The 26,079-nt window shown below is 42.8% G+C and overlaps 1 protein-coding gene across 1 annotated transcript in view; it reads right to left on the reverse strand.

Annotated features, from left to right (window-relative positions):
* Positions 1–26,079, reverse strand: part of LOC149842157 (formin-like protein 18) — an 84,058-nt gene that overhangs the window by 44,548 nt on the left and 13,431 nt on the right. The window contains exons 8-15 of the mRNA XM_090000598.1: positions 20,675–20,773; positions 20,500–20,541; positions 20,169–20,249; positions 19,962–20,012; positions 19,800–19,881; positions 18,629–18,723; positions 15,991–16,062; positions 15,768–15,884 (exon numbers count right to left, since the gene is read on the reverse strand). Coding sequence (XP_089856724.1) covers positions 15,768–15,884; positions 15,991–16,062; positions 18,629–18,723; positions 19,800–19,881; positions 19,962–20,012; positions 20,169–20,249; positions 20,500–20,541; positions 20,675–20,773 — 639 coding nt within the window. The remainder of the gene's footprint in view (positions 1–15,767; positions 15,885–15,990; positions 16,063–18,628; positions 18,724–19,799; positions 19,882–19,961; positions 20,013–20,168; positions 20,250–20,499; positions 20,542–20,674; positions 20,774–26,079) is intronic.

Raw genomic sequence — 26,079 nt, forward strand, 5'->3', positions numbered from 1 at the left:
TGTCCAACTTCACTGTTCATCATTTCCTGTGAAAAACCAACAAAGTAGGGTGTCAGAACCGAAATTCTGAGCACAACTACTTCTAAAGAAACCAGGTGAGAGAAAGAACATGGATTAGATTTCATGCAGTGATTTGAGTGAGTGCAGATATAAAATTTGCAACATTTAAATATCTATAACTACCAACAGTTGCATATACTTACCAGTCAAGAACAGTAAAGCAATGTCACATATCAATAACTAAATAACCAAACCTTTCAGCATGATTTCACAAAGTAAAGCGTATGCTACCACCAAATGATGTCATGATATCAAGAATGATCCAAACATGCATGATCTAATGCATAACAGAAAAATGCATGATTATGTGCAATGTATGATTTCTTCTGTTATCTTTTATTTAAGTTCCATCTTTCCATATGCATGCCCTATTAGATGCACACATCTTTAAGTTTCTCTTTTTAATTACCGTGGCCCGCGGATACACCAAACGGGTACAAACCCCGAGGTCAAGTAGGTTCCCAGGGTAGCTTAACACACAATTTGTATTTTATTACTGGGTCCCAACTTAGCCCTCGACCGATATCAGGAAACAGCACCATCCATCGGAACATTAGACTTTCACATCTAATGTCGGGGACACAAGGGACACCCCACGCCCACAGGTGCCACTTCCTTGGTACCATAAACTCACAGCTGTGACTAACACACCACTCCCGGGTAAAGTGGCGGACTCTCCCTAAAACCGTGGGCAGGAGAAGAACCTCAATATCGGGTTCAGGGGCAACAACGCACACAGAGTTTTTGTATCCTCACAGTCTCCCCAAGACCGGATAACTAAGATTCTCATACTCCAGATGAGATATCCCAGAAGGTATATTACACTGTTCTTATTCATTATACTTTTAATTAAGTCCATTTCTTTAAGTTTGCCACACATATGCAAAAGTAAAGTGAAAAAACCTGCATCCTTCCTTGCGGGGACCCATTCGGGACTCCAGCCCGTATCAACCACTAGAACAGTGTAGTAATGTGCCAAGTGATGCATTTAGAAACATATGTGAAAGAAAACCAAACTCACGGCTCTCCAGGCCGATGATGGTCCAATTAGGCCATCAGTGCATCTCATTACAAAACCCAAAATAGTGTTTCATTTATAACACTAAGCCAAAATACCAAAAGCATATATATTCATGCAAATATAAACCCAAACATATGCATGTCATAATTCATTCATATGCATTTTCAATATGTGTGTGTTACCTACATCACATATGGGTATTAACCAATCCATGGTTTCTTTAAGTGTATGAGTGTACATGTACCATTTCACATATAAATCAAGCATACATGTTCAAGAAGACTTACTAATAATTGAATCATGCTCACACTCATGTAACTACTGCTTAATAAAGTCAATCACATATACATATCACTGGCAGAACTTATGAACACATATATTAACCTATCATAGAATAAACCGTATTATAAGCAGCATTAACCCTGACAAACATAGGTATGATATTGAGCGTGTTCCAACACGCGTTGTGCTGCTGCTATGCCTGTTATAGCATCGCTCCAACCAACGCACCCCCATAGTTTCATAACAGAAGTTTATTTTCTTTTTGGCACCGAAGAAACCCACAATATATGCAATTTCATGACAAGAATATCATTTTCTGTTCAATGCTGAAACAACCCACACATATGCAGTTTAGCAGGTAAAATATTTTAGGTATAGTCAATATTTCATAACCAATTTCAGAGCGAGTCTAAGTATTTAGGAAGAGATAAAAAAATACAAGCATGCTGGCATGTGTAACCAAATATTCAGAACACGACTATATAGATAATAACAAATAAAGTTATCAGCATATACTTATTAACATTGTATTAACCTAGGTATTGTAGTTATTATTCACAAGCAGGGAACATAGCAACTTTTAGAACATGTTAGAAACAGTAGGTCATACCTGTGTTGCCCGCTTAATATTAACATGCATCGATCATTCATATGCAAGTACTTGAAACAAATATATTTCACACCAAAACCAGCACTATCATAGGCATAACAAGGGTATAGCTATTTATATTTATACACATGATTTTACCTCCCCCCCTTTCTTTTTTTTTTCATACGAGTCACAGGCCAGCACCCAGCCGACTGGGTCGGCTAGGTCTGCTATGGCCCGGTCCAAAAGATGTAGAGCACCCAACCGACTGGGTCGGCTGGGGCCCTGCTAACACAGCACCCAGCCGACTGGGTCGGCTGGGCCTGTCGCCTCCTACCAATGCACTGGTGGCCAGCAACATGAAACAACATATATTTTTTTCATAAGCATAAACGATTACTGTTTTCCAGAGAATGACTTAATTAAGGGAAGGAAAGACCCCCAAACTGTTCCGATTTCAAGATTTAGGGCATATTAAGAAAACCCCCAAATCAATTTGATTTGGGTATTTAGGGTTTATCAAGAAAACCCCCAAATCAACGTATGGAATCGAACCCCTGTTTGATTCCTCACCCAGGTTCGAAGAAGAACCGTACCTCGAGAAGACTTTTCCGGCGATCGGAGGCTCGAGACGTGCAGGCACAGACGGCTGGTGTCGCTCCCCGCGGCTGCCGTGAAGAAGGGAGCTTGCTGGAAGACTTTGGTGGCTGTTGATGGCTACTGGTGGCTGCGGGTTGCCACAGCTTTTTCCGGCGACCTCTTCTTTCTCCGGTGCGCGCACGCAGACAGGGAGAGAGAGAGATTGAGTAGAGAGATGGGGGACAGAGTGAAGAAAGAGAGAGGGACTGAGTGGAGAGAGAGGCGAGGGAGGGAAAACCCCTAACCCTACTCCTCCTCTTATCGGCCCCCCTCCAGCCGAGATGGGGGTTTCGGTTATGCCCCTTGCGTAACCCCCCTCCTGCCCCCTTCCTTTTCTGTTACGGTATTTTCGGGCAACCCTTATCGGGTTGCCCTTTTCTCTTAAAAGGGTTGACATGGGGTGGGGCTCAGGTCCGAACCCGGGACCCGTAACCCGGCCCCCAAAATAATATGGATCCACAAGTGGGATCCAAGTGGATCCAATTGTGGATCCTTGAATTTGCTTAATATATATATATACATATATATATGTATATTTCTAATTTATTACTAATATTAATATTATTTTAGTATAACGCAAACATTTAAGTGTAAATACCCCTTTATGGGTCCTAGATCCGAAATATGGATCTAGGCCCAATTTGAATTAATTTATAAAAAATTCGGGTTTTACAGTTAGGGGCTCCCAACAACTCCTTTGGGAGCCCCCTATGTGGCTCCTCTCTTGTTATAAATAGGGGTCTCCCCCTTGTAATTTATTCACTCCTTTGGAGGAGCCTTTGCTCCATGTAATGGGTGTTACACCCTTCCTCTTTTCAATAATATCAACTTATGCCTTATAGGCATTTTTGCCCCTTTGTAGGTTTATGTGTTAGCACATTATGTGCTTGTGTTTTTCCCTTTAGTGGGTATATTCACACTTCATGTGCATGTGTATTGGTTCATTATTGAACCTAATATATTCAAAGCCGTTTCCTTACAATCCTAACCACCATTTCTTCTGTCTGGTATGGACTGTCAATAGTTGGATGTGAAAACAATTCCGCAGTCAACCAAGGTTGACCGTATCAGTTTATTTAGTTGCTCTTCTTTCTGCAAGAAATTACCACTAGAAACATTCTTGAAAAGCATCTCATCAAAAACAACGTTTCTATAAATGTGATTGTACTTGCTTATTGGTGTTATCTGATAGCCCTTAAAACCATGAACATACCCAATGAATCTACATGCATGAGCTTTTTCTTCAAATTTATTTCTCTGGCTTTTGTCCACATGGACATAGCAACACATCCACATGATCTCCAGGTGTGATAATCAGGATTCTTCCCATAAAGCATGAAATAAGAAGGCCCACCGTGAAATCTTTTCATCAGTAATCATAGTCATTCCACTCCCCATAATATGGTGTTGCTTCCTTGCTACAGGAAAAAGGAATGCATTCTTACATGACAATATCCAGGAAAAGTTTTCTATTGCTTCTCCTATGAATTAATGAAACAATATGATATGCAAGTATAATAAAATTATTTATAGGTTGAAGCAATCACCATGAGTGTTATTTAAGATATTAATAAGGCTTATAGATTTTGGTTTCCTTAGATATGCATTGAATCCCATACTCTTTGCACAAATGGGAAGGGAATGCCCATTCTAATCATTTATGTGGAAGACATAGTTGCAACAAGTATTAATGTAGGCATTGTTAGAATTTCCACCGATACCTGTATTGAGAAAGGAGAGAGAGAGAGAGAGAAACGAAGAAGAGAATGCAAGAGGGGTCTGCGGCTGTCACGATTTTTGTGTTTTAGAAATTGTGACCTAACTTTATATTTATATTTGGATGTACAACATGGGTCTGGATCTATTATAATATCCAGACCCGAAAACGTACATACAAGAGATAGTTGTGGGTCGGGTTTGGACCCGAACACCTAAAACACCTTTTTCACACCCACCCCCCCACCCCCCCTCAAGTTGATCATGGTTTTGAATCATGAACAACTTATCTTTAAGCATCCAAAAACGATCTTTTGTCAAGCCCTTTGTAAATATGTCTACAACTTGTCTTTCAGTGTAGACAAACTTAGGCTCAATCTTTTTTTCTTCAACTTTTTGTCTGACAAAATGTTGGTCAATCTCAATATGCTTAGCACAATTGTGGTGAACTGGATTGAATGACATGTTGAGAGCACTTTGATTATCACATAGCAAGATAGAGCGAGCAATCGTTTCTCCTACTTCAGTTAGGAGATGCCTGACCCACGTGTCTTCGGCAGTAGCTGCAGCCATAGATCTATACTCAGTACTTGATCTAGCAACAACCTTTTGTTTTCTACTGCTCCAAGAGACTAAATTCCTTTCAATAAAGACACAATATCCCGATGTAGATCTTCGTTCATCGGGATCCTCTGCCCAGTCTGCATCACAGTATACAGTAAGTTCGCGCTCATTCTTGCCCAACGACTGCGGTGAATATATCAATTCGTCCCCAACGGTCCCTTTCAGATATCGAAGCTAAAAACAGTATCTACAACAGTGCTAAGATATTTTCTTGAAATAAAGGTATCTAAGTATTCCAAAGGCATTGTGATACTATAACAAGATTGTGATTGATCTCTTCACAGAGACCAAAAATCAGTGTAAGAAAATACACACTCCATTGAAACAAATCATTAACTTTGTCAAGCAAGTGAAAAACCACTCTAAAGCAAAAGAAAATACCAAACTTGTTGGGACATTCACAGTTATCAGGTCAGACATAGCATATGCCATGGCTGTCTTATGTCCAAGCATGCATGGTGCAAGAACTCTTTACATAAAACCACACTTAAAACATTAAGGTATCTTAAAAGGCCCCAAGAAAGGAAAACTCTACTTAACATAATCATCATGATATAGAAATCTACACATAAATTAGGCCAGTTTCTTAAACAGTATAAGATCTATAGGGATTTTGTTCATTTGTTAAAGAGAAAATTTAGTCTTGGCAAAGAAAGATGTTACCTCTAGCACAAGTTAAAGCGAAGCATAGAGCAATGGCACATGGGGACTCTAAGTGAACATGGATCATCAATATTTAGTAAATTGGGAATTAAAGTAAAGCTATCGTCTCTTTATTGTGGTAACAAGTGTAACAACTCAGAAAAAAATTATTGTTGAACCCGGGTCGGATCCAGATTTGGACCCGACCCGGATCCAAAAGGGGAGGCCATCGGGCACCGCCTCACTGGCCACCGCTTGCGTGTTTTATAAATAAAACATGCAGGGGGGGAAGGTACAGGGGACGAGCCCCTCCCCCACGCGTCGGCCATCACTGCTCCTCCTCTCGTCCCTCGTAGCCATCGGCGATAGGACCTCCGGAGCCCACCCTCGCCGGCGACAATCTCCCCTTCCCTCTCTCTGCTGCGAAGGTGCCGGCGACCCGCCGCCACCTGCGACCTCCCTCCGATGACGCCGCTGCCGCCGCCAGCGACCACCATGTACACGCCTCCCCCTCTTTCGTTCGTCTCTCTCTCTCTCTCCCTCTTTCCCCCTCGTTTCTTCGTTACGCAGGGAGGGGAGGGTCGAACCACCTCCCTGCTCCTGTTACGGCAGAGGAGGGGCTCGCCTCCCCTCATCTATGTGCCCTCTGTCAAGGCAGGGGAGGGGCCGAGCCCTCCTCCCTGCCTCCTGTTACGGCAGAGGAGGGGCTCGCCCCCCTCCTCTCTGTACCCTCTGTTCGGCAGGGGAGGGGCATGACTCCTCCCTGCTTCTGTTACGGTAGGGGAGGGGTCGAGCCCCTCCTCCCTACTCCCTGCATCCCTTATGGCAGGGGAGGGGTTGAGCCCCTCCTTGCTCCTTATCATGGCAGGGGAGGGGCTAAGCCCCCTCCCTGCTTCGTGTTACGACAGGGGAGGGGTTGAGCCCCCTCCCTGCACTTTGTTTTGACAGGGGAGAGGGTCGAGCCCCTCCCTGCTCATTGTTGCGGCAGGGGAGGGGGGGGGGCGAGCCCTCCCTGTGCCTCTTTTCTCGTTAGGCAGGGGCATCGCCCCTGCCTTCGGTGTTTTTCGGCAGGCCGGGGCAAGCCCCCTCGCCTCGCTTTTCCCTGGCATCAGGCGGGCCTCCGTTCATTGTTGACAGACAGGGGCTCTGGCCCTGCCTCCTCGAAGTCCGCTGACAGCAAGTCAGCAGGGGCTCACAGCCCCTGCCCCTGTTTCTTGCGCTTTTAGCAGGTGCGCATGTGCACGATGCCCTTGCCTCTGCTTCCCTTACGTCAGGATGGCGATAGTGTCTCTGACTTTCTATTTTGGTATTAGCTTGCTAAGATCGTTACTTTTGCAGCTCGTACGACAAATCCCGCTCGCGCTCCGCGACCCAAGCCGCCAATCGCGTACATCCGCGGATGACAACAAGCTTTTAACTCTCAAAGGTAGGGGAAGATTGCACAGAAGACTTGGACAATTGAATTAAGTTCAATTAACTAAAAGGGATCATTAAATATATATATATATATATATATATATATTTATACGAGTACACATTTAACTCAAGGACGCGGTTTCGCAATCCTTGTCCTTTACTTTGCCGTTGCGCATCACGCAAAGGTTCTGCGTTGCACTCCGGCTTACAGTTCCTTTACTTTGTCGTCGCGCATCGCGCAAAGGTTCTGTGTTACACTCCTGCTTATAGTTTTTACTTGCTGTTGCGCGTTGTGCCGAGGGTTTGCGTTGCACTTCTGCTTACCGCCTTTACTTTGCCGTCGCGCTTTGCGCCTAGGCTCTTGCTTTTGCATATGTGTTGGTATTGGCTTGCTATTGCAGATGACGTGCAGGTTCTTGCTCTTTGCGTATGCCTTAAAGGCATCCTTGTGGAGGATGCAAGGGGCATTTATCACTCACACTCTTGTGACAAGAGTTTAGTCGGGAGCGAGCGACATATCCTCGTCTAAGGAGAGGGATACCTCACCAGGATCCTGGCTCTTCGTGTGCGCAGTCCTGCAGAGTCGGCTTGAGATTTTAGGGAGCTGCGCAAAAGCATTAAAGACTGCTCCAAATCGAAGCATTTGGAAGGATGTGACTGGCTGGTTCTACTCGGCTTTTTGGCATATCTCGGGTGATCCCGAATTGGGGGTTCGAGCGAACTTCTTAGCGGGTGTTCTGTTGAGAAACCCGTATCCTGTCTATCGAGGCCGGTATCGAGTCATGCGAGACATGTAGATACACCGATAGCAGATGTGATTCGAGATAATCACATGCATAATGTTGGCACAAGGTATTGTTGTTTCAAAAGATAAGGTAAAATTGATAAACTTACATCTTTGTGAAACACTCCTGTTGAGGCTTCTATTGAGGAGCTATACCCCCTTCATCCTAGAGTACTTGTAGTCGTGCACGACACGTCTAGTACTGCGATGATCGGATGAGACGGTCGTGCGACCTCGAACAGTGCTAAATGCACAATGCTGTAATCACTTAAATTGTGACTGATTCGCCTTCACAGGCAAGATGCTCGAGTGGTTTAAAGACCGCAGCATAGAATGGGTGGTTAGTTAAGCAACCAATAACGCACCCATTCGCTTCTTGTTGTCTGTCAAGGGAGAGGACAGAGCGGTACAAAACTCCAATGGACAGGTTGTTAACAACCACCCCACGGGCAATGATCCGGCCTCCCCAGTCATTGGAGTTAAGGGGAAAGGGGCTACACAAGTTAGCTCAACACTTATGCAGAAGTTTGATGCATCCGTGGCACTGCTTTTCAGCCTCTGGGGAATCCGCTCTCGGCTAAAATTGTTCCCTTTGGAGCGGACTCAACTAGCTATTCGGGTTATTGAAAATACATAGAATAACAGACGCTCGAACTAGTCTCAGTTGTTTCTACGTTTTGTCTGCGCGTACCCGCAGGCCGGTAATATCGAAACATAAAGTTTGTTCACACTGGTCGATCGCTTGCTTGCTCGGTAGTTCAGTATGCTACTCGTTGAGCTGTGTACGTCTGTTAAGGCGTTACTCTAGTTGGTTACACTGCTTACGCAGTTCTTTGCGGAGTAATAAGGAGCTTCTCATACTAGTTAAATGCTTATAATAATAGCATTATGCCACTTGCTACATATTAGCATGTGACTTGCTTTACCCTTTGGTCGAACTGTTTGGTGCTTATTGCAGCGTAGCACTTGTTGGCTTGCATCTCTTATGATTGATGTGATTGCATACAGCTCGTACTCTACGAACTGGTGGCAACTAGGATTGATGTGGCCGCTTGTCTTATAAGCTGCTTACATATTGTGATATAACTGTTGTCGTATAATTGCTTATGAATGACTTGTGATGCAATGGTTTACGCCTTACGATTAATTTAATTACTTGTTAATGGACTGAACCATTTGATGGTAATTGTATGTTTTACGAGCATTGTTATGAGTGCTCGTCTTATTCAGTTGTTTTGTTTGGCTGACGGGTGGAGTTAGTTACTCTTCACCTATAGAATCAACTGGATTGCCATATCTGCTTGTTCTCATGTGTCGTTTACATATGCTTTGAGGCCCTATTTGAGGATTGCAATATTCCTTGTGGCAATAATATGATGCGTAGGATTATATGCTTCTGTGTGGAGTGATACGATGCATATTGCTGATATACATGTTTGTGACCATATTGTGGCTACTGACCCCGAGGGGATCAATGGTTCGGAGCAGTCGATTATTGATGCATGTATCACTGAGTGGGGTGTCTGTCGAGGGCCTGATCTCAAAAGGATTATCTGCGAGGGCGTGTATGATCAAGACCAGGTACCCGGCTAGAGTGGTAGATTCTCTGTGAGGATGTACACTGTCCACGAACGGGTAGCCGCAAAGACGGTGAACTCCTGTAAGGAAGTGTATGGTTCAAGACCAGGTATACCATATAGGGCGGAATTCCTTTTGAGGTTATACATTTCCCAGACCAGGTGATCCGGCGTTGATCTTGTTGCTTGTATTAGTGGCCATCGACCCTGAGAGTGGTCATTTGTGTTGATGCGTGTATCCAATGATTTTCATTGGATATGGCATTTGTTGGAGACCCGCTTCCCAAAGGTTTCGCTGTGGGGGTATGTATGATCAAGATCAGGTGACCCGGTGTAATACCTGGAAAAAAAAAACGAGTCCGACACGAGTCAGACACGTGTCCTGGTCAGTTGGCGATCTCGAATCCGAACCGGACCCGGATCTGTGTCGGACCCGGCTTCTCGAATTTTCGAGAAGCCGGTACGCACCCCCTTTTAAAGGGGGTAGGGTGCCTCGGGCGAGGGCATTTGCCCTCGCTCGACTCTCTCACTTTCTCTCTCTCCCCCTCTCGTTCTCGGCTCTGCTCCGGCGGTGCACCGACCGGCAAAGGTCCGATCGCCCTCCGGCTGCCACTTTGGTGGTGTCTCCCCCCCCCTTTCGTGTTCGTTCGCCGCCGGCTTCTCCATCTTCTCCGGCGACTTGCCGCCGGACTGCAGGAGGTGCGCGCCTTCCCCTGTCGTCGACAATGCGCCGGTAGGGGGGGGCTTCGCCCCCCCTGCTGTTGTGTTTGGGTCGGCTGGGGGCTTAGCCCCTGTCGCCGGCCGCTCGTCGGTAGGGGGAGCTTCGCCCCCCTGCCCGAGCCTCTTTGTCGGCAGGGGGTCTCCCCCCCCCCCCTGCCATAGTCGGTGTGTCAGGGGGGGGGGGGTGGTTTGGCCCCCTGACACCGACGTTTTGTCGGATGGGGGCTTAGCCCCTGTCGCCGGCTGGTTGTTGGCAGGGGGCTTCGCCCCCCCTGCTGGGGTCTGTTTGGTCGGCAGGGGGTTTAGCCCCCCCTGTCGCCGGCGTGTTGTCGGCAGGGGGCCTGGCCCCCTGCCGTTGTCTATTTTGTCGGTAGGGGGGGGTGCCTGGCCCCCTGCCGTTGTCTATTTTGTCGGTAGGGGGGGGTGCCTGGCCCCCTACCATTGTCTGTTGCGTCGGTAGGGGGCCTGGCCCCCTGCCATTTTTTTTTCGTTCGTCGGTAGGGGGCCTGGCCCCCTGCCATTTTTTTTCCGTTTGTCGGTAGGGGGCCTGGCCCCCTGCCGTTTGCTGTCGCCTCTGTTTGTCGGTAGGGGGCCTGGCCCCCCCTACCGTTATTCGTTTGGCGGCAAGGGGCCTGGCCCCTTGCCTTTGTGTTTGCTGGCAGGGGGCGGAGCCCCCTGTCACCTCTGTTTGTCGGTAGGGGGCCTGGCCCCCCCTACCGTTATCCGTTTGGCGGCAAGGGGCCTGGCCCCTTGCCTTTGTGTTTGCTGGCAGGGGGCGGAGCCCCCTGTCACCTCTGGTTGTCGGTAGGGGGCCTGCCCCCCCCTACCGTTATCTGTTTGACGGCAAGGGGCCTGGCCCCTTGCCTTTGTTTTTGCTGGCAGGGGGCGGAACCCCCCCTGTCATTGTTCTGTCTGCCGACAGGGGGCGCCCCGCCCCCCTGTCGTCTCTTTTGTTTGTCAGCAGGGCTCAGCCCTTGCTGTCGCTTGCCGTTTGGGGATTGTTTTGCTTTTGACTTATGCTGATCTCTTTAGCGTGTGCAGGTTGCACGACAGAGCGCCCACGTGTCTCGTGGCCCGAGACCCTTCGAACTTACGCCCGCAGGCGTGCTGTAATCCGCGACTCCCCAAGGTAGGGGAAAGTTGCGTGAAATGATTCGAATGAACTAAACTGAACTAAATGAAAGATAATTAAACAACCTGCTTATATACGTATATGTATGTCTTTTTAAACTCAAGGACGCGGTTTCACGATCCTTGTCCTGTTTACTTTTCAGCATTTACTTTATGCTGCCGCCGCGCTATATGTGCCCAGGCTTTCCTTTCTGTCTTTTAAACATCAAGGACGCGGTTTCGCGATCCTTGTCCTGTTTACTTTTCAGCATTTACTTTCTGCTGCCGCCGCGCTATATGTGCCCAGGCTTTCCTTTCTGTCTTTTTAACTCAAGGACGCGGTTTCGCGATCCTTGTCCTGTTTACTTTTCAGCATTTACTTTCTGCTGTCGCCGCGCTATATGTGCCCAGGCTTTCCTTTCTGTCTTTTTAACTCAAGGACGCGGTTTCGCGATCCTTGTCCTGTTTCCTTTTACAGCAACTTACTTTATGTCACCCCGCGCTTTATGCGCCTTGGCTATTATATTTTTGCACTTTACTTATTGCTTTGCTTATTTATGCTGACTCATTTCTTGCCTGTGCTATATAGACTTCGATTATGCCATTGTTCTGCCTTGCAGGTGTTTTTAGAAATTGCTGTCAGTACTTGAGCTCTTTTGCGTATTCTTGGCGACTTGTGGCTATAAACTTAGCTATATCTCTTGGCAGTATCATGCGATGCTATGATGCGTAGTGCAGAGTGAATGGGCCTTATGTTCGGCTTTTGAATATCTCACTAAACGATAAACATGCGCCTTCACAGGCAAGATGCTCGAATGGGTCGAATAGACCAGGGCATATAGAGCAAGGCGATGATGATGAATAACCCTTCATCGTGCTTGTTCGGGCTGGTTCATCAAGAGAGAGGATGGATGGTACAAACCCTTCGGTGGACAGGCCATTCATGGCCATTTCGAGCAAAGGCTCGGCTTCCCCAGTCATCGAAGGTAGGGGAGTTGGCGTCACCATAAGTATCCTAGGTGGTAGTCGCCCGACACTTCTGCAGAAGTTGGATGCATCCGTGGGCCCTTTCTAGCCTTTGGGGACTTGCTATCTTGACCACAGGTCGTCCCCTTAGGAGCGGACTCAGTCAGTCCTTCAGGGTATAATAAGATATATGGCATAATGGACCCCTGAAAGGTTCTCAGCTGTTTCTACGTTTATACATTGTGCGTACCCACAATGTCCAGATAAAAATCAGATCACACGTATGGCATGCTCACCTTTATTTATTCTTGTACTGTTTGCTTTTACCTTACTATCTGTCTGTGCTTACGATAGTTGGAAGGTAGGCATGATAAGCCTGTATATGATTACTTACAGTTGCATTGATATCACTGTACTACTAGTTCGTTTAAGTTTATGACATACTTGTTAGCTTTGCTGTTCACTTGCGTAGATAGCACCCGTTTTTGCTTGCTTCTGTCCAAGCATGCTTTAGATTAGTTCATTTTATTCCTTTTGCACACCTACCAGTTTTAAGGACTGACCCCATTTTCTTATGGGTGTAGGTGACAGGTAGCTCTTCTTCTGGCGGTGGTGCTGAAGCTACGTAGTCAAAGCTTTGCCTCTCGTCGACTCGCTGGCTACTTTGTTTTGTAGCCCTTTTTGTTGTTTTGGGGGTGGACACCCTTTTTCCTTGTATAAAGTAAACTCTTTCTGTTATGAATGAACTTTTTATTCTCTACTCACTACTTTGGCTTAAAAGTGAGCTTTTACTTGTGATGAGTCTTTTTGCTAACGTACCCAGAAGATTTGACTCGTGTTTTTAAAATCCTTTGGTACCTTTGAAAATCCTTGCTGCAACTCTGATTTTTCCTTAAAGGTATTTTGATTCAAATCTTTTCCTTTCTCGAGTCAAACTTTTGGGGCGTTACACCCGGCTAGAGTGGGAGATTCTCTGTGAGGATGTACACTGTCCACGAACGGGTAGCCGCAAAGATGGTAAACTCCCTTGAGGAAGTGTATGGTCCAAGACCAGGTATACCATCTAGGGCGGAATTTCTTATGAGGTTGTACTTTTCCCAGATCGGGTCATCCGGCTAGAACGATAAAATCTCTGTGAGGATGTACACTGTCCACGAACGGGTAACCGCGAAGTCGATGAACTCCTGTGAGGAAGTGTATGGTCCAAGATCAGGTATACCCTCTAGGCAGTAATTCCTTGTCAGGTCGTATATCTCTCGGACCGAACGATCCGACGTGGATCTTGTGTTTTTGCTTATCATAAAAAGTTATGGTGAGTTGTGACGATCTCCTAAGATTATTTGTGATAGCCAACTATGAATTCATAGTTTCGGCTTTCTGTTTTGGCATGATTACATGCATGACTCAAGTATGAGAATCAGATCGTTAGCGATTTGAGTTAGTGATCATGTTTTGGACCTTCTACGGAAGGGCGAGCTTTTCTGAGAAAGTATGACGCCTTAGTGAGTCATAACCGGTGACAGTTAGCCGCGTAAGACTTTGAGAGATGAGAATAGATTAAGGTTGTTCAGGACAAAGCGTTTGTTAGGGGTAGTGAGTAACAAATGATGTCCTGATGGTGATTAGATGCAGAGACCTCGTTCTAGGAACGAGAACAAGCTTGTTGTGTAATAGTTCACAGCTTACGATCAAATGGATCGTATGCTGCGTTGGTCAGTTGCACTGCTTACTTGCTTTGAACTGGTTACTGTTTGCACTACTTACGCATGTGCACTGCTGAGTCGCGTGCACTACTTATTCGCTTGTACTACTTACGCGTTTGCACTATTCACCTGCTTGTATTGCTTACCTGTTTAATTGCATATCTGCTTTAAACTGCGTAACATACTGAATTAAATGTACTTAATTAAGTTTCTTGTAGTCTCTCTTGTGCACCTACTAGTTTTCGCGAAACTAACATATTCTATGGGTACATGTGATGATTAGGTACACTACGGGCGATGACGCGATTGCAAGATGGCTTCAAGACTTCTTCTTCCTGCCCTTAGCTCGCGTCCTGAACGCTTGGGTTTGTATCGGATTTCCCTTAGGATATCTGAATCTTGTGAATTTTGGTTCTTTTAGCTAACGTGCACAAAGTGTTCAACTTGCCTTATGATTTATCAAAAGAAAAATCTTCCGCTGATTTCATAAACAAACTCTGAAGGAAAGAGATATTTCTAGTCTTTTGCCTGTTTTTCTGAAAAGGTTCGCAAGTTTGAAATTTGGGGCGTTACAACAAGTGTGTGAATCATATTGCTTCTAGCCTCATATTCCATAAGTGAATGAAGCACAAAAATATTAATTGCTATTATATTTATGGGAAGGTTGAGAAAAGGGTATTCAAGACTCTATGTTCACACCCAATATAATTGGCTCATATCTTCACCAACCCCTCAATAGATTGGGGCATGCAGATCTATTAGGCAAGTTGAGGATAATTAATATCTTCTACTTTTCCCAACTTGAGGGTAGTGCAACAATGTTAGAGTCATTTTTGTCCATACTGATGTTGATCATGTTGACCAAATACCATAAGAAGTGGTGATTGGGATATGTTTTGTGCTATTAAGTGTACTATTGTCTTTCTATACAATTTCTCCGTCTAAATAACAAAAGAACTAAGCAAGCAATTTTAGGTCATGATTTTAACCCCGAAAGTATCAAGTCTTCGCCTTCTTTCTTCTTAATTCTTCCCTGTGCTTTCTTATATAAAAAGACCATCAATCACACCCTCCAACAAGGAAAAGGAGGTTGTTGATCACAAACACTTACTGACTATGTCACAGGGATTCAGCTAGCAGGGTGCCGCACCCGCGTCGACGCGGGTGCGGTCAACCCGACCCTGGGTTCATTTTTGTCCTTTTTTGGATTTTTTTTTTTAAATTTTTTTTGCCCTATGAAATGGGCTGTGGAATTTAAAAAAAAAACTTTGGGGGGGGGGGGGGGGGGGGCGCTGCCCCCCTATAACCCCCCCCCAGGGGCGGCCCTCCTTGGACCCCGCCCGCTGACCGCACAGCGGGACCCGCGCCGGGGGGAGCCCCCGGACCCCCCTTCCTGCAAGGGCAAAAACAATGAATCAAGCTCCACAACTCATCACTTTCATCTTTGGGGACAACCATATAAGATAAAAAAATGGTAAAAAGTAAGTTGGGCATAAATGTCATGGACCTTAACAGCTACCATACATTCATACATATACACTACACATGATATATATATATATAGTATTTTTTTACATTTTTGCCCCTGCCGCACCCCCGCACCCGGATTTTTTGGAAGTGCCGAATCCCCGCACCCGCACCCGCGCCCGCACCCATGTGACATAGCTTACTGATGAATGCACAAAATTTTGTAATGTAAAAAGGAGAGAGATTAGTTTATCAATTTTAGCCATGTCTTTCTTGATTTTTTCACTCTAGATCAGCCACAATATGCTTCTGGTTGACAAATACTATTGATACAGATAAATTATACACCATAAACAAAGCAGAAAAGAAAAAACTGAGATACCCTGTGAAAAACTTCCTTCTCATTCATCAACCATAATAATGTAAAAAGGGGTTAAATGTCTAATGTTACCTGTTGAAAACCATGCGACACAGGACCGTCATTTGCACAAGCTGTCAATTCTTGTTCAACCTTCTCTAGACCTTTACTTATAGCTTGCATCTCTTCTGCCAATGATTTCAATTGTATCTAAGAAGGAGTTAACAAAACGAAATAATAAGGCACCTATAAAATATGGGCAGAAATTCATACAATTATAGAAAAGGAATTTAAATTGGAAAGTTGGGAAAGATACCTTTGCTGAAACTTCTAAGCTTATGAGGTCTTTGTGAAAATCTAGAAGTTCTGGAAGCTTATCAGCAAGCACCTACAATTAGAAAACAAAAATAATAATAATATAATAATGAACAAAAATTTGGAAAAGGCAATCATATATCTATATGTATGAAAGTCCGGATTTTTTACTAATCACCTCAACAGTACTAGGACCATAGCAAAACTAAATTCCTGAAAAATATGAAATGGACATCACATAAAGCTCTTGGGAGAGGAGAAAACTAAACCAAAGCATCTAAGTGCCATGGACATGAACATGGATGCAAATTCAATATGGATACGAGACACAAGTTCACAATTTTTTTGAAATCTAGGATATAGATTTTTTATAATTTAATTGATAAAAGAATATACTTTTGATAGTTTAATATATAAAATTTATAAACTAATGCTGGACATGTCATAGGGTGTCACATGGCATGCACATGTGTCATGCAGTGCTATGCCCCCTAGACAAAGGACCCTATATAGTGTGTCCCTGTGTTACAACAAAACATTGAAAGAGATTTAGTGCATAACAAGTCTTCACAGAAATCGATATCCAGGAAGCAACTCAAGCAAGAAAAGTTGACCAAAGATCAGTCACAAGTCACAACATTGTGCCTTATAGGCTTATAGCGGAAAACCTACTTTTTTTTTTATTGTGAAAGAACTTGTGGGCATTTAAATCCAAAAGATAAAGCTGATATTCTTTCAAGTGGTAGAATCACTAGTTGGACTAAAGGATGAAAGACTATACGACCAAATCCAACCAAAGAAGGGACATAGAGTATGAGGAAAAGATAGGCATGAGACAAACTAAACTCTTGAAACCCAATGAAATGCTTTGGTAGCATATGCATCTAACACATATGATTAACTATTCAAGATTCATGTCATTAAGTGCAAATTGAACAAGCTAGTGGGCTTTGTCAAAATGGGTTCATTATCTTCAAGAGCGACATAGAATGTTGGAAAGAGAGTTTCAACTAAATGGAGATTCTCAGTTGGCAATCATGAGACAATATATGCAAAAGAAATAAAGGTCAGATGTAATTGGCCAAGCATGACTGCACATTGGAAGCTAAAACCTGTCATTTTGTAAGGAGTATAAATAATCCGAGAAGGAAGCAGAGCTATCTCCATCAACTAGTGGAACTCAGCTTAATTAAAAATAAAGAAAAAGACACTAGCAGACTTTTAAATGACCAAATCATATTCAAAAGAAAACAAAACAAACCAAAAACAAGTAAGCAGTAGAAAATGCATTTTTAAATCACTTTGACACTTTAAGCTCAAGATGGACTAATAGGAACAGTCAAGAGTTTGCAGCAAAAACATATAAACAAACGATAGGATGTAAATCTATGCTAAAATCCAATTTATTATTTAAGATACTTAAGTTAAATAGCACTGGAAAGGGATTATTGTCTCCAACAGCGCAATCATTCACAATCTACCTAGTATTCTATCAATCTCATGATTTTGTGACCATTTGGATGGGACTTCAATAGTAATGGTAGATGGAAATCACTACATCTTTTCCCATACACCCTAAACCTCTGGAAGAAATGGCACCCGATTCCTTTCTCTTTCAGATCCTCGCCTAGCTGAAGTCAACGTTGCAGGTTAGCGGCACCTATCTCTTAGGAGCATCCATTGCGGAAAGTGGACATGGACACTTTTGTTCATCGGAGTCATTCCACTGATCAAACTACAAGGAATCAACCTGAGGTTAGGTTCTGAAAGAAAGGGCACCGGCACTGAGCATTGAGTAGGAGGTTGCCTGCCTCTTCCAATGGAGTTCCTAGAGTAGAATCAACAGGCCTTCCTCCTATCTAATGAGATGGAAATAAGCTATTTGTGAAGTCATACAATCCTGACTTAGGCCCTGATATGAGATTTTCACATTTCTGTTGACACCAGTAATCATTATTGGTTCTTGATGCACAGGAAGAACAACAAATATTCAGAGATAAATGTGTAGCATGGCAGCAGATTGTTGAACACTAATGGAAAAAATAGATCCCGAGGAAAAAAAGAAGTCCAACACAGTCCCTACTATTACAAACACATTAATGATCCTTAGTACTAGTTCACTGAAATGATCTAAAGAGTTCTGATTAACAAAATGAATGGTCCATATTTATGTTGGACTTTAAATGAGTTGAGTAGATTACCCTCACTTCCAATTGATTAAATCTACACACACTTGTCGATTAATGGGTTGAAGTTTAAATTTAAAAGCAACTGCATGTCTGTTGTCAAAGTGGCATGTACAAGTGTTACAAAAATGAAAAGGTTGTGTGAAAACTATGTATATTTCTTTAGAATCTGAATACATACATCCAAACCAACGACCACTTGAGTACAACATAAAGAACATTAAGAATTAATAAACATCTAGTTCCATAGGATTGAAGACAGTTGAATAAAGAAAAGGACCTAATACATGATTTGTATCATGGCTTCAATATTTTGAAGTTGTATTATTGTCTGGGGGAAAAGAATACACCATAGGCCTCTCTTTATCAAAGAAATCAGAACATAAAAGCTAAGCCAACTTGGGCTCATCATATGCATAAAACTCTATGCAACTTAATGTTAAAAGATCTTACCTTACAAAGATAATGCATAAGTGTCAGCTTGGTGTTACGAGCACGTGTATCAGTTAGTTTCAATAGGCTGTCCAACCTAAAGCCAATTGCAGAACCTGCGAATTTTGGATTTAGTTATGTGTACTCACAAATTACAACAGAAACACCAATTATATTTGCTATACATTAGTAAAGCGGTTGGCAAGGAATAAGAAATAAAGTCATGTCCTTGATCACATGGATATAGATATCGACACAAACATGATACAAACTCGAGACATGAATATGCAATTTTTACAAAAATTGGTTTTGGCATTAATCCCATTTTTTCAGATAAGTTAAAGCACTTTCAAATAGATTACCACTTTGCAAGGGAAAGATGAATCCAAAGAGTTTGAAGTGAAGTTCAGTAGGTCACAATTGCAAATAGCAAATATCTTTACAAAAGTATTGTCAAGAGCCAGACATCATTCCTCAAGGACAAGTTTTACTTATTTAAACATGATGTGAAACATGAAGCGACGTGTTAGGAAAGAGATATGCAAGATAACAGGGCATCTCTATCAAGGTACTTTATTTATGTTGGTAATAGTATGTGACACTAATTAAGTGACATTATATTCAATATACTTGAAGTCATGTCCAAATGTACAAAACCTTGTGAAGGTTATCTCCAACTGATCACAAAAGAGAATAGGGTTGCTGCCCCCCTAGTGTGGCTGCTCATTTTAACTATGAAATTCTTGGTCACTCAATCTCACACCTTGTACTGTCTTCCTTATTTTATACTTGAGTATTTCCTTGTTTTGTGTGCTATGGCAGACCATACACACACTTTTTCGCCTAGCAAACCAGTATTCATTTTTCCAACAGTATATCGATACATGATGCTTCAATTGTCCTTCATCCATGAAGAAAAATTGTAGCATTCTCAAGCTCATGAATTTGTAAATCAGCATAGAATCGTGTCTTAACATATTTACCATCAAGAACTCATCACCTCCTTTTCAGTGCATTAACAAGATAACTGTCTTGATTTATAGTTCTTTTGCTACATTTTTATTGCTGCTAAGAAATTTTAATAGTGTTTAACCATTGACTGCTTCTCACCTTTATATGTATTTTCAATAGATGAAACTACTAATCAATGAGAGAGAGAGACTTAAAGAAATAAATTGGTACCAAAATTCACCTCTTGCAGTCCCTTGATTTAATGCATTCCCTAGTGATAGGATTGTCTGCATAATTCTCTTCAATTTGACAGAATTTCTTATCTGATAAACATGGGGAAGTAATGTAAGAGAAGCTATCTGTCTCTACTTTGCACAAATGGAAAAAGAGAAAAGGAACGAACCTCTTCAGCAGCAGAATTTACAATGTTCAAATTATTCCTTAAATCTGCAACCTGCAAAGCAGTCACAGAAAATAATGTCAAACTCTGGAATTCAAAAGGATGGAATTTGGCTTCCGCAGGCAAACCAATATGGTTGACCTTGTTAATCATACTAAATACAAAAAAGACAGTGAAAGTAATCATCATTATGCCATAAGCTCAACCAACCTGGGAAGAGAATTGAATTTTAAAAGAAAATACTCTTAGCTTGGATTCCACCCGAGGTACTTTCATTAACTCCAGGAAAAACTGTGTTATGAATATTGGAAATTTATCAAAATCATGGAGAATAAATTGAGTGAAGGAGAATCTAGTAATGCAGATTTTATTCTTCCAGAGCTGTGAGTAGTTCTATTGCACAAAGGTGCAAGCACCAAAAATCACCACCAGGCCAAATGAACACAGAGTGGCTACCTAAATACAAAATTGGACCGGTAGCCACTGAGCAAGGCAACCTTTCTCAAATAAAGCACTCAAGTATTAAGAGAAGCTATTGAACCTGCTCACATTTTCCTAAACTCTCTTTGTCTCCAGCATAGCCCTACGAGTGAGACAAAAGTAAATTAGTGAAACTTCGTAGAAACACAGCTACAATATGCATCAAAAGAAGTAAATAACTAGCTCTATATGAGCATCCAAAAGAGTTTATCCCATGCAAATATATATTGTTCAACCTTGAGCAGTTCCATTTCCTCTTTGGTGGGACAGAACTTTATAAGATTGTCCACCTGATCAATGTCTAGTACTGAATCATCCAAGGCAAGCAGTGCACTCTGTAGTTATCATAAATGGTATAGGTCAGAACTTTGAATGCATTGTATTAGCAACCCAATTTTATAATTGCAATAAGGAGGCAAAACATGCAAATTGATCTTTTTTAGCTTCACAAAGACACTGCTAAAAGCACATGCACATGAGGACATAACAAAGGAGAGGAACTGAAAAGCACATTAATAATCCTCAGCATGAATACAAAAACAATAACACCAACAACACAAGGCTATATACGATCTTCATGTAAAGAGCTTCCATTAGGTTGTGACATAAGCCCATGGCTTTATTAGAATCATGACCAATATTTTCTGTCAAACAAATGAACCAACAAAATTCAATGACCAAGATGGACATTAATTCACAAGAATTCCAAGACATAAAGGTTCCCGTTGCCTCTTTCCTTCAACAAGAATCACTTCATGCATGGATCCTTCACAAAGAAGCGTAGGATAAGGGCCTATATAATAGATGTGACATTAAAAACAGGGTTCATTTCACATAACAATAGATTATTTTCAGCAATCATAGGTGTCCAGCAGCAGTAGATACATTTTATTCCCCAGCATGAGGGTTATGGTAAGCTTTACCAATCCTTTTACCATTGTTGAAAGAAGCACCAAACCCTAGGTAGAGAGAGAGAGAGAGGGAAAGATAGAAGAGAGAGTGAGAGGGAGAGATGGCTGCACAGAGAAAACACTCCTCCTTTTCATTAGGGCTTCTCTCTATGTTAAATAGAGAGAGGCTAAAAAGACTAATTACATCTAAGCCCTTTATATAAAAAGACTTAACTTAAAACCACCTATTCTCAACACTCCCCCTCAAGTTGGAGCATAGATATCAATCATGCTCAGCTTGTCACAACATTTTGAGAAATTAGGTCTCGCCAGGGCTTTGGTAAAAACATCCGCTACTTGATCTTCGGAAGATACATGATCGGTGCAGATAAACCCAGCTTGAACCAGGTCACGAACATAGTGACAGTCAACTTCAATATGTTTAGTCCTTTCATGAAACATTGGGTTGTTGGCAATATATGTAGCAGCCCTATTGTCACACATCATCAACATAGGAAGGGATACTTTCTCCTGAAGCTCAGTCAAGACTGATTTTACCCACATAATCTCAGCTGCAGTCTGGGCCATTGCTCGGTATTCAGATTCAGCACTCGACCTGGCTACAACGGTTTGTTTCTTACTCCTCCAGGTAACAAGATTTCCTCCCACAAACACACAAATTCCAGATGTTGACTTTCTATCTTCGACAGATCCTGCGCAATCTGCGTCAGTGTAGGCAACCACATCCAACGATGGATTTCGTTTAAACAACAGACCTTTACCAGGAGATGACTTTAAATACCGAAGAACCATCATAGTTGCATCCCAGTGAACTTTTGTAGGTTTGTCCATGAACTGACTGATTTTACTCACGGCTAATGAAATGTCAGGTCTAGTAACAGTCACATATAGCAACTTACCCACCAAGGATCTAAAGCTGGCACTATCCACATAGTCAGACTTCTCATCGAACATGTGAGTTTTGGGATCCATTGGAATATTAGCTGGCTTAGCTCTTAGCATTCCAGTCTCTTTTAATAAGTCCAACACATACTTTCTTTGAGACAACACTAAGCCCTCTTTGTTTTTTGCAGCCTCGATACCCAGAAAATATCGAAGGTGACCAAGATCTTTAGTAACAAAGTGCTTCTGAAGATGATCTTTTGTTGCAGAAATATCTTGGGCACTTGTGAACACCCCAAATTTTCCAAAAAATTCCTTCTTTGCCCCTGACCTCCGTCTTCTGAATAATTGGGTCAATTTTTAACCAAAATTCTATTCATTTCTCGGATTCGCTGGAATCCAAACTCAATTTTCATTCCTGACCCAATTTATGATCCAAATCGGGCTCGGATCCATTCTGGAATCCCAATTTTCAAATTTAACCCAGTATTTTCCAAAAAAAAAAACTCATTTTAGAAAAATCTTAAAGTCTTAAAACAAAAATTTGTAAAAATGTTTCGAAAACCTCAATTGGGTCCCGCTTGTTAAAATCCTCACATTTTCCTTACATTTTCGGGTCATTTTCTCAAAAGATCGAAAAATTAGTTGCCCGTCCTTTCTGAAACCCCTTTTAGCTAAAAAAAAACCTCTTTTTAGAAAACTTTATAAAAGAAACCATCCTTTTGAAATTTCAAAAAAATTCCAACGGCTTGCCGTTGCAAGGAACCGCAGGGAGAGGCGATGGAGGGCATCGCCTCGATCCTCCTCCTCTCCCGTCCATCACCAACTGCCTCCTCTTCCAGATTAAAATGAAATTAATCTCTCAATATATCCTGACTATGGCCATTGATATATATCTTGAGTTAATTCTAGGTTAAACTTTAATAAAGGAAGAAAATATTTGAAAATATGATGATTTTTTAGAGAGATCCAGTGTGGACCCAATGTTATTCCATAAAAGATGAAAATCCTAAGTTTTGTTCACACCCTGACTATGGACATTGATGCAAATCGTCAACTTAGGATTTAATCACCTCTTATTATAATGGTGCACGTGACATTCGTGTTCTCATTTGTGAAATCTTTGAGAAATAAGATGAAAATGATATGACAACAAACGATTTATGACATTTACATGCTCATTCATTCTATCTATTGCAGAAAATGTAAATTCTCATTAAGACCTAACTTATTACAACATTTAAAATTTGAAATTATAACTCCAAGTGATGACATTTTCCACATATTCCCTGCCAAAACACTTAGTTAGTATGAAAATAGAAAAGACTTGCACATATCATACAAAATTTCAACTTTATACAAAATAAAAATTTTCGAGGAAACCTTTATACAAAATTTAAACCAAATGGGTGTATTCAAGATACGGAATGCCAGAAAAAACATTGGAACTGATGCTATCTTATAATCGCATCATCGCCTATCAAGGCTCAAACCTAATCATCACTTGTACCCATAAGATGGGTCAATTTTATGAAAAACTGATAGGTGCACAAGTATAATAATTTACAACAAAACTAACACATGTTTTATTTCATAAATGATATGAAATTTAACATAAGCAAAGTGCACAAGATAACTTTGTTTTGATATTAGCTGTCTTGAGGGTATACACATGAGAAACGTAGAAACAACTAAGACCGTCCGGGGGTTTGTTATGCAATATATTTTTTATTCCCCGAACAGCTATCTGAGTCCGTTCCTAAGGGGACGGCAAGTGACCGAGAGAGAATTCCCCAGAGGCATTTGTTGTAAGAGATGCATCCAACTTCTGCAGAAGTCTATAGGAACTACCACCTAGGATAATTTTTGGTAGCCCTGTCCCCTAACTCCGATAACTGGGAACACCGAGTCATTTGCTTTAGGGTAAGCAGTAGCATGTGCACGTAATAGCGTGGCAACAAAGTAAATAGTATAAAGCAATGCTCGGTGTGTGAAACCACACATCGAGCTAAATAAATGCGTAAGCAGAAGCCTGTGCACATGATAGCGCGATGGCAAAGTAAATGACATAAAGCAAAGCTCGATGTGCGAAACCAAACATCGAGCTAAATAACTGCGTAAGCAATTACCTGTGCACATGATAGTGTGACGACAAAGTAAATGACATAAAACAAGGCTCGATGTGCAAAACTACACATCAAGCTAAATAAATGTGTAAGCAGTAGATTGTGCACATAATAGCGCGACAACAAAATAAATAAAATAAAATAAAAGGACAAGGATCGCAAAACTACATCCTTGAGTTAAAAGCATATATATATATATATATTATGCTTATTCACAAGTTTTAGGATTGTCCTTTGTGCAACTTTCCCCTACCTCAGAGATTGTCAGATTCACTGACAATTTCGAGTGTAAATGATAAGTGGCTCATGCCTCAGTGTGCGCATAGAGTTTGTTGCACCGATGGGGTGCACTAAAGTATTTGTCACACTATGAAATGCGAACAAGGAAAACTCATTTTAAAATCATGCGTTTAGTAACAGGCCCAGGGTTAGTCGGGCTCGGCTAGGCCTGACTAGCTGCGAGAGGGGAGGGGTGGAGGAAGGAGGTAGCGCCCCTACCTGTTGGCCAGAAAGCAAGGGAAGGCAGGGTGCGGCACCCCTGCCATCTGGTTGAAACAGAGGTCGGCAGGGGGGCATCACCCCCTACCTATTGGCCGAAAAACACAAAAAGGAGACAGGGGGCGTCGCCCCTGCCTGTCGAAAAACAGGAGGCAGGGGCTTCGCCCATGCCTGTCGAAAAAATCCAGGAAGGCAGAAGCGTCACCCCTGCTTGTCGATCGAAAAAAAAGGGTGAGCAAGGGTGGGGCTACGCCCCTGCCTGACGGTCTGACAGAGAAGGGAGGGAAGGGGTCGTGCCCCTGCCCGCCGGCCGGAAAAGAGAGAGAGGGCAGGGGTTGCGCCCCTGCCCACCGGTCGAAGAAGAAAAAGGGGGCAAGGGTTGTGCCCCTGCCCGCAAGCCAGACAAGAGAGGGAGGGCAGCGGTTGCGCCCCTGCCCACCGGTCGAAGAAGAGAAGGGAGAGAGAGAGTCGGAGGAGCGTACCTGAGGGAGCTCTGGCGAGAAGAGGGAGGGAGACGAGGTTCTCGTCCGCGCAGGGGAGAAGTCAGACAAGGGGGGAGACAGGAGGTGAGGGGTCTGGGTTGTCGAGGGGGAGACAGGCGAGAGCAGGGGGTTAGTCGAGGAGAGAGGGAGGAGCGCAGGGGGGAGGGGCTTTCCCTTTTGCGTAAAAGGGGAACCCCCCCTACGTGCTTAAATAGAAGCACGAGGGGCTCCTGTGACTTGGATCTGGGTTGGATACAATCGGATCCAAACGACTTTTGTTTTTTTTTTAAACCAATCTTTACAAAAGGTTTCTTCCTAATCAATGCTATGTTCTTGTAAATATCCCTTTGCAAAAAGCTTAGATTTATATCGCTCAAGAGTTTCATCACTCTTGGTTTTTATTTTATATAACCATCTACAACATGTGGGTTTCTTTCTTGGTGGAAGATTTTGAATAGACTAAGTTTGAGCATTTTCCAAGGCTTCAAGTTCAAACCTCATAACCTTAACCCATTCAATGTAATACTCGTGGTTTTTAAGAAAAGAAAAATTGTTTGGATCCAGGCTGAATCCGACTAGATCCAACCTGAATGTCACAGACCCCCCCCCCCCACACACACACCCACCCACCCCCTCGGGCTACTTAAACCCCCAAGGGGGGGGGGGGGGGGGCTTCTTTTTTCGAAACAAGAAACCCCCCTCCCTGCTTTCTCGACTATGCTCGAACCTCAAACATCTTGCC

This window comes from Nuphar pumila, chromosome 3 (assembly GCF_984573655.1).
Source record: "Nuphar pumila chromosome 3, dmNupPumi1.hap1.1, whole genome shotgun sequence".
Lineage (NCBI taxonomy): Eukaryota > Viridiplantae > Streptophyta > Magnoliopsida > Nymphaeales > Nymphaeaceae > Nuphar > Nuphar pumila.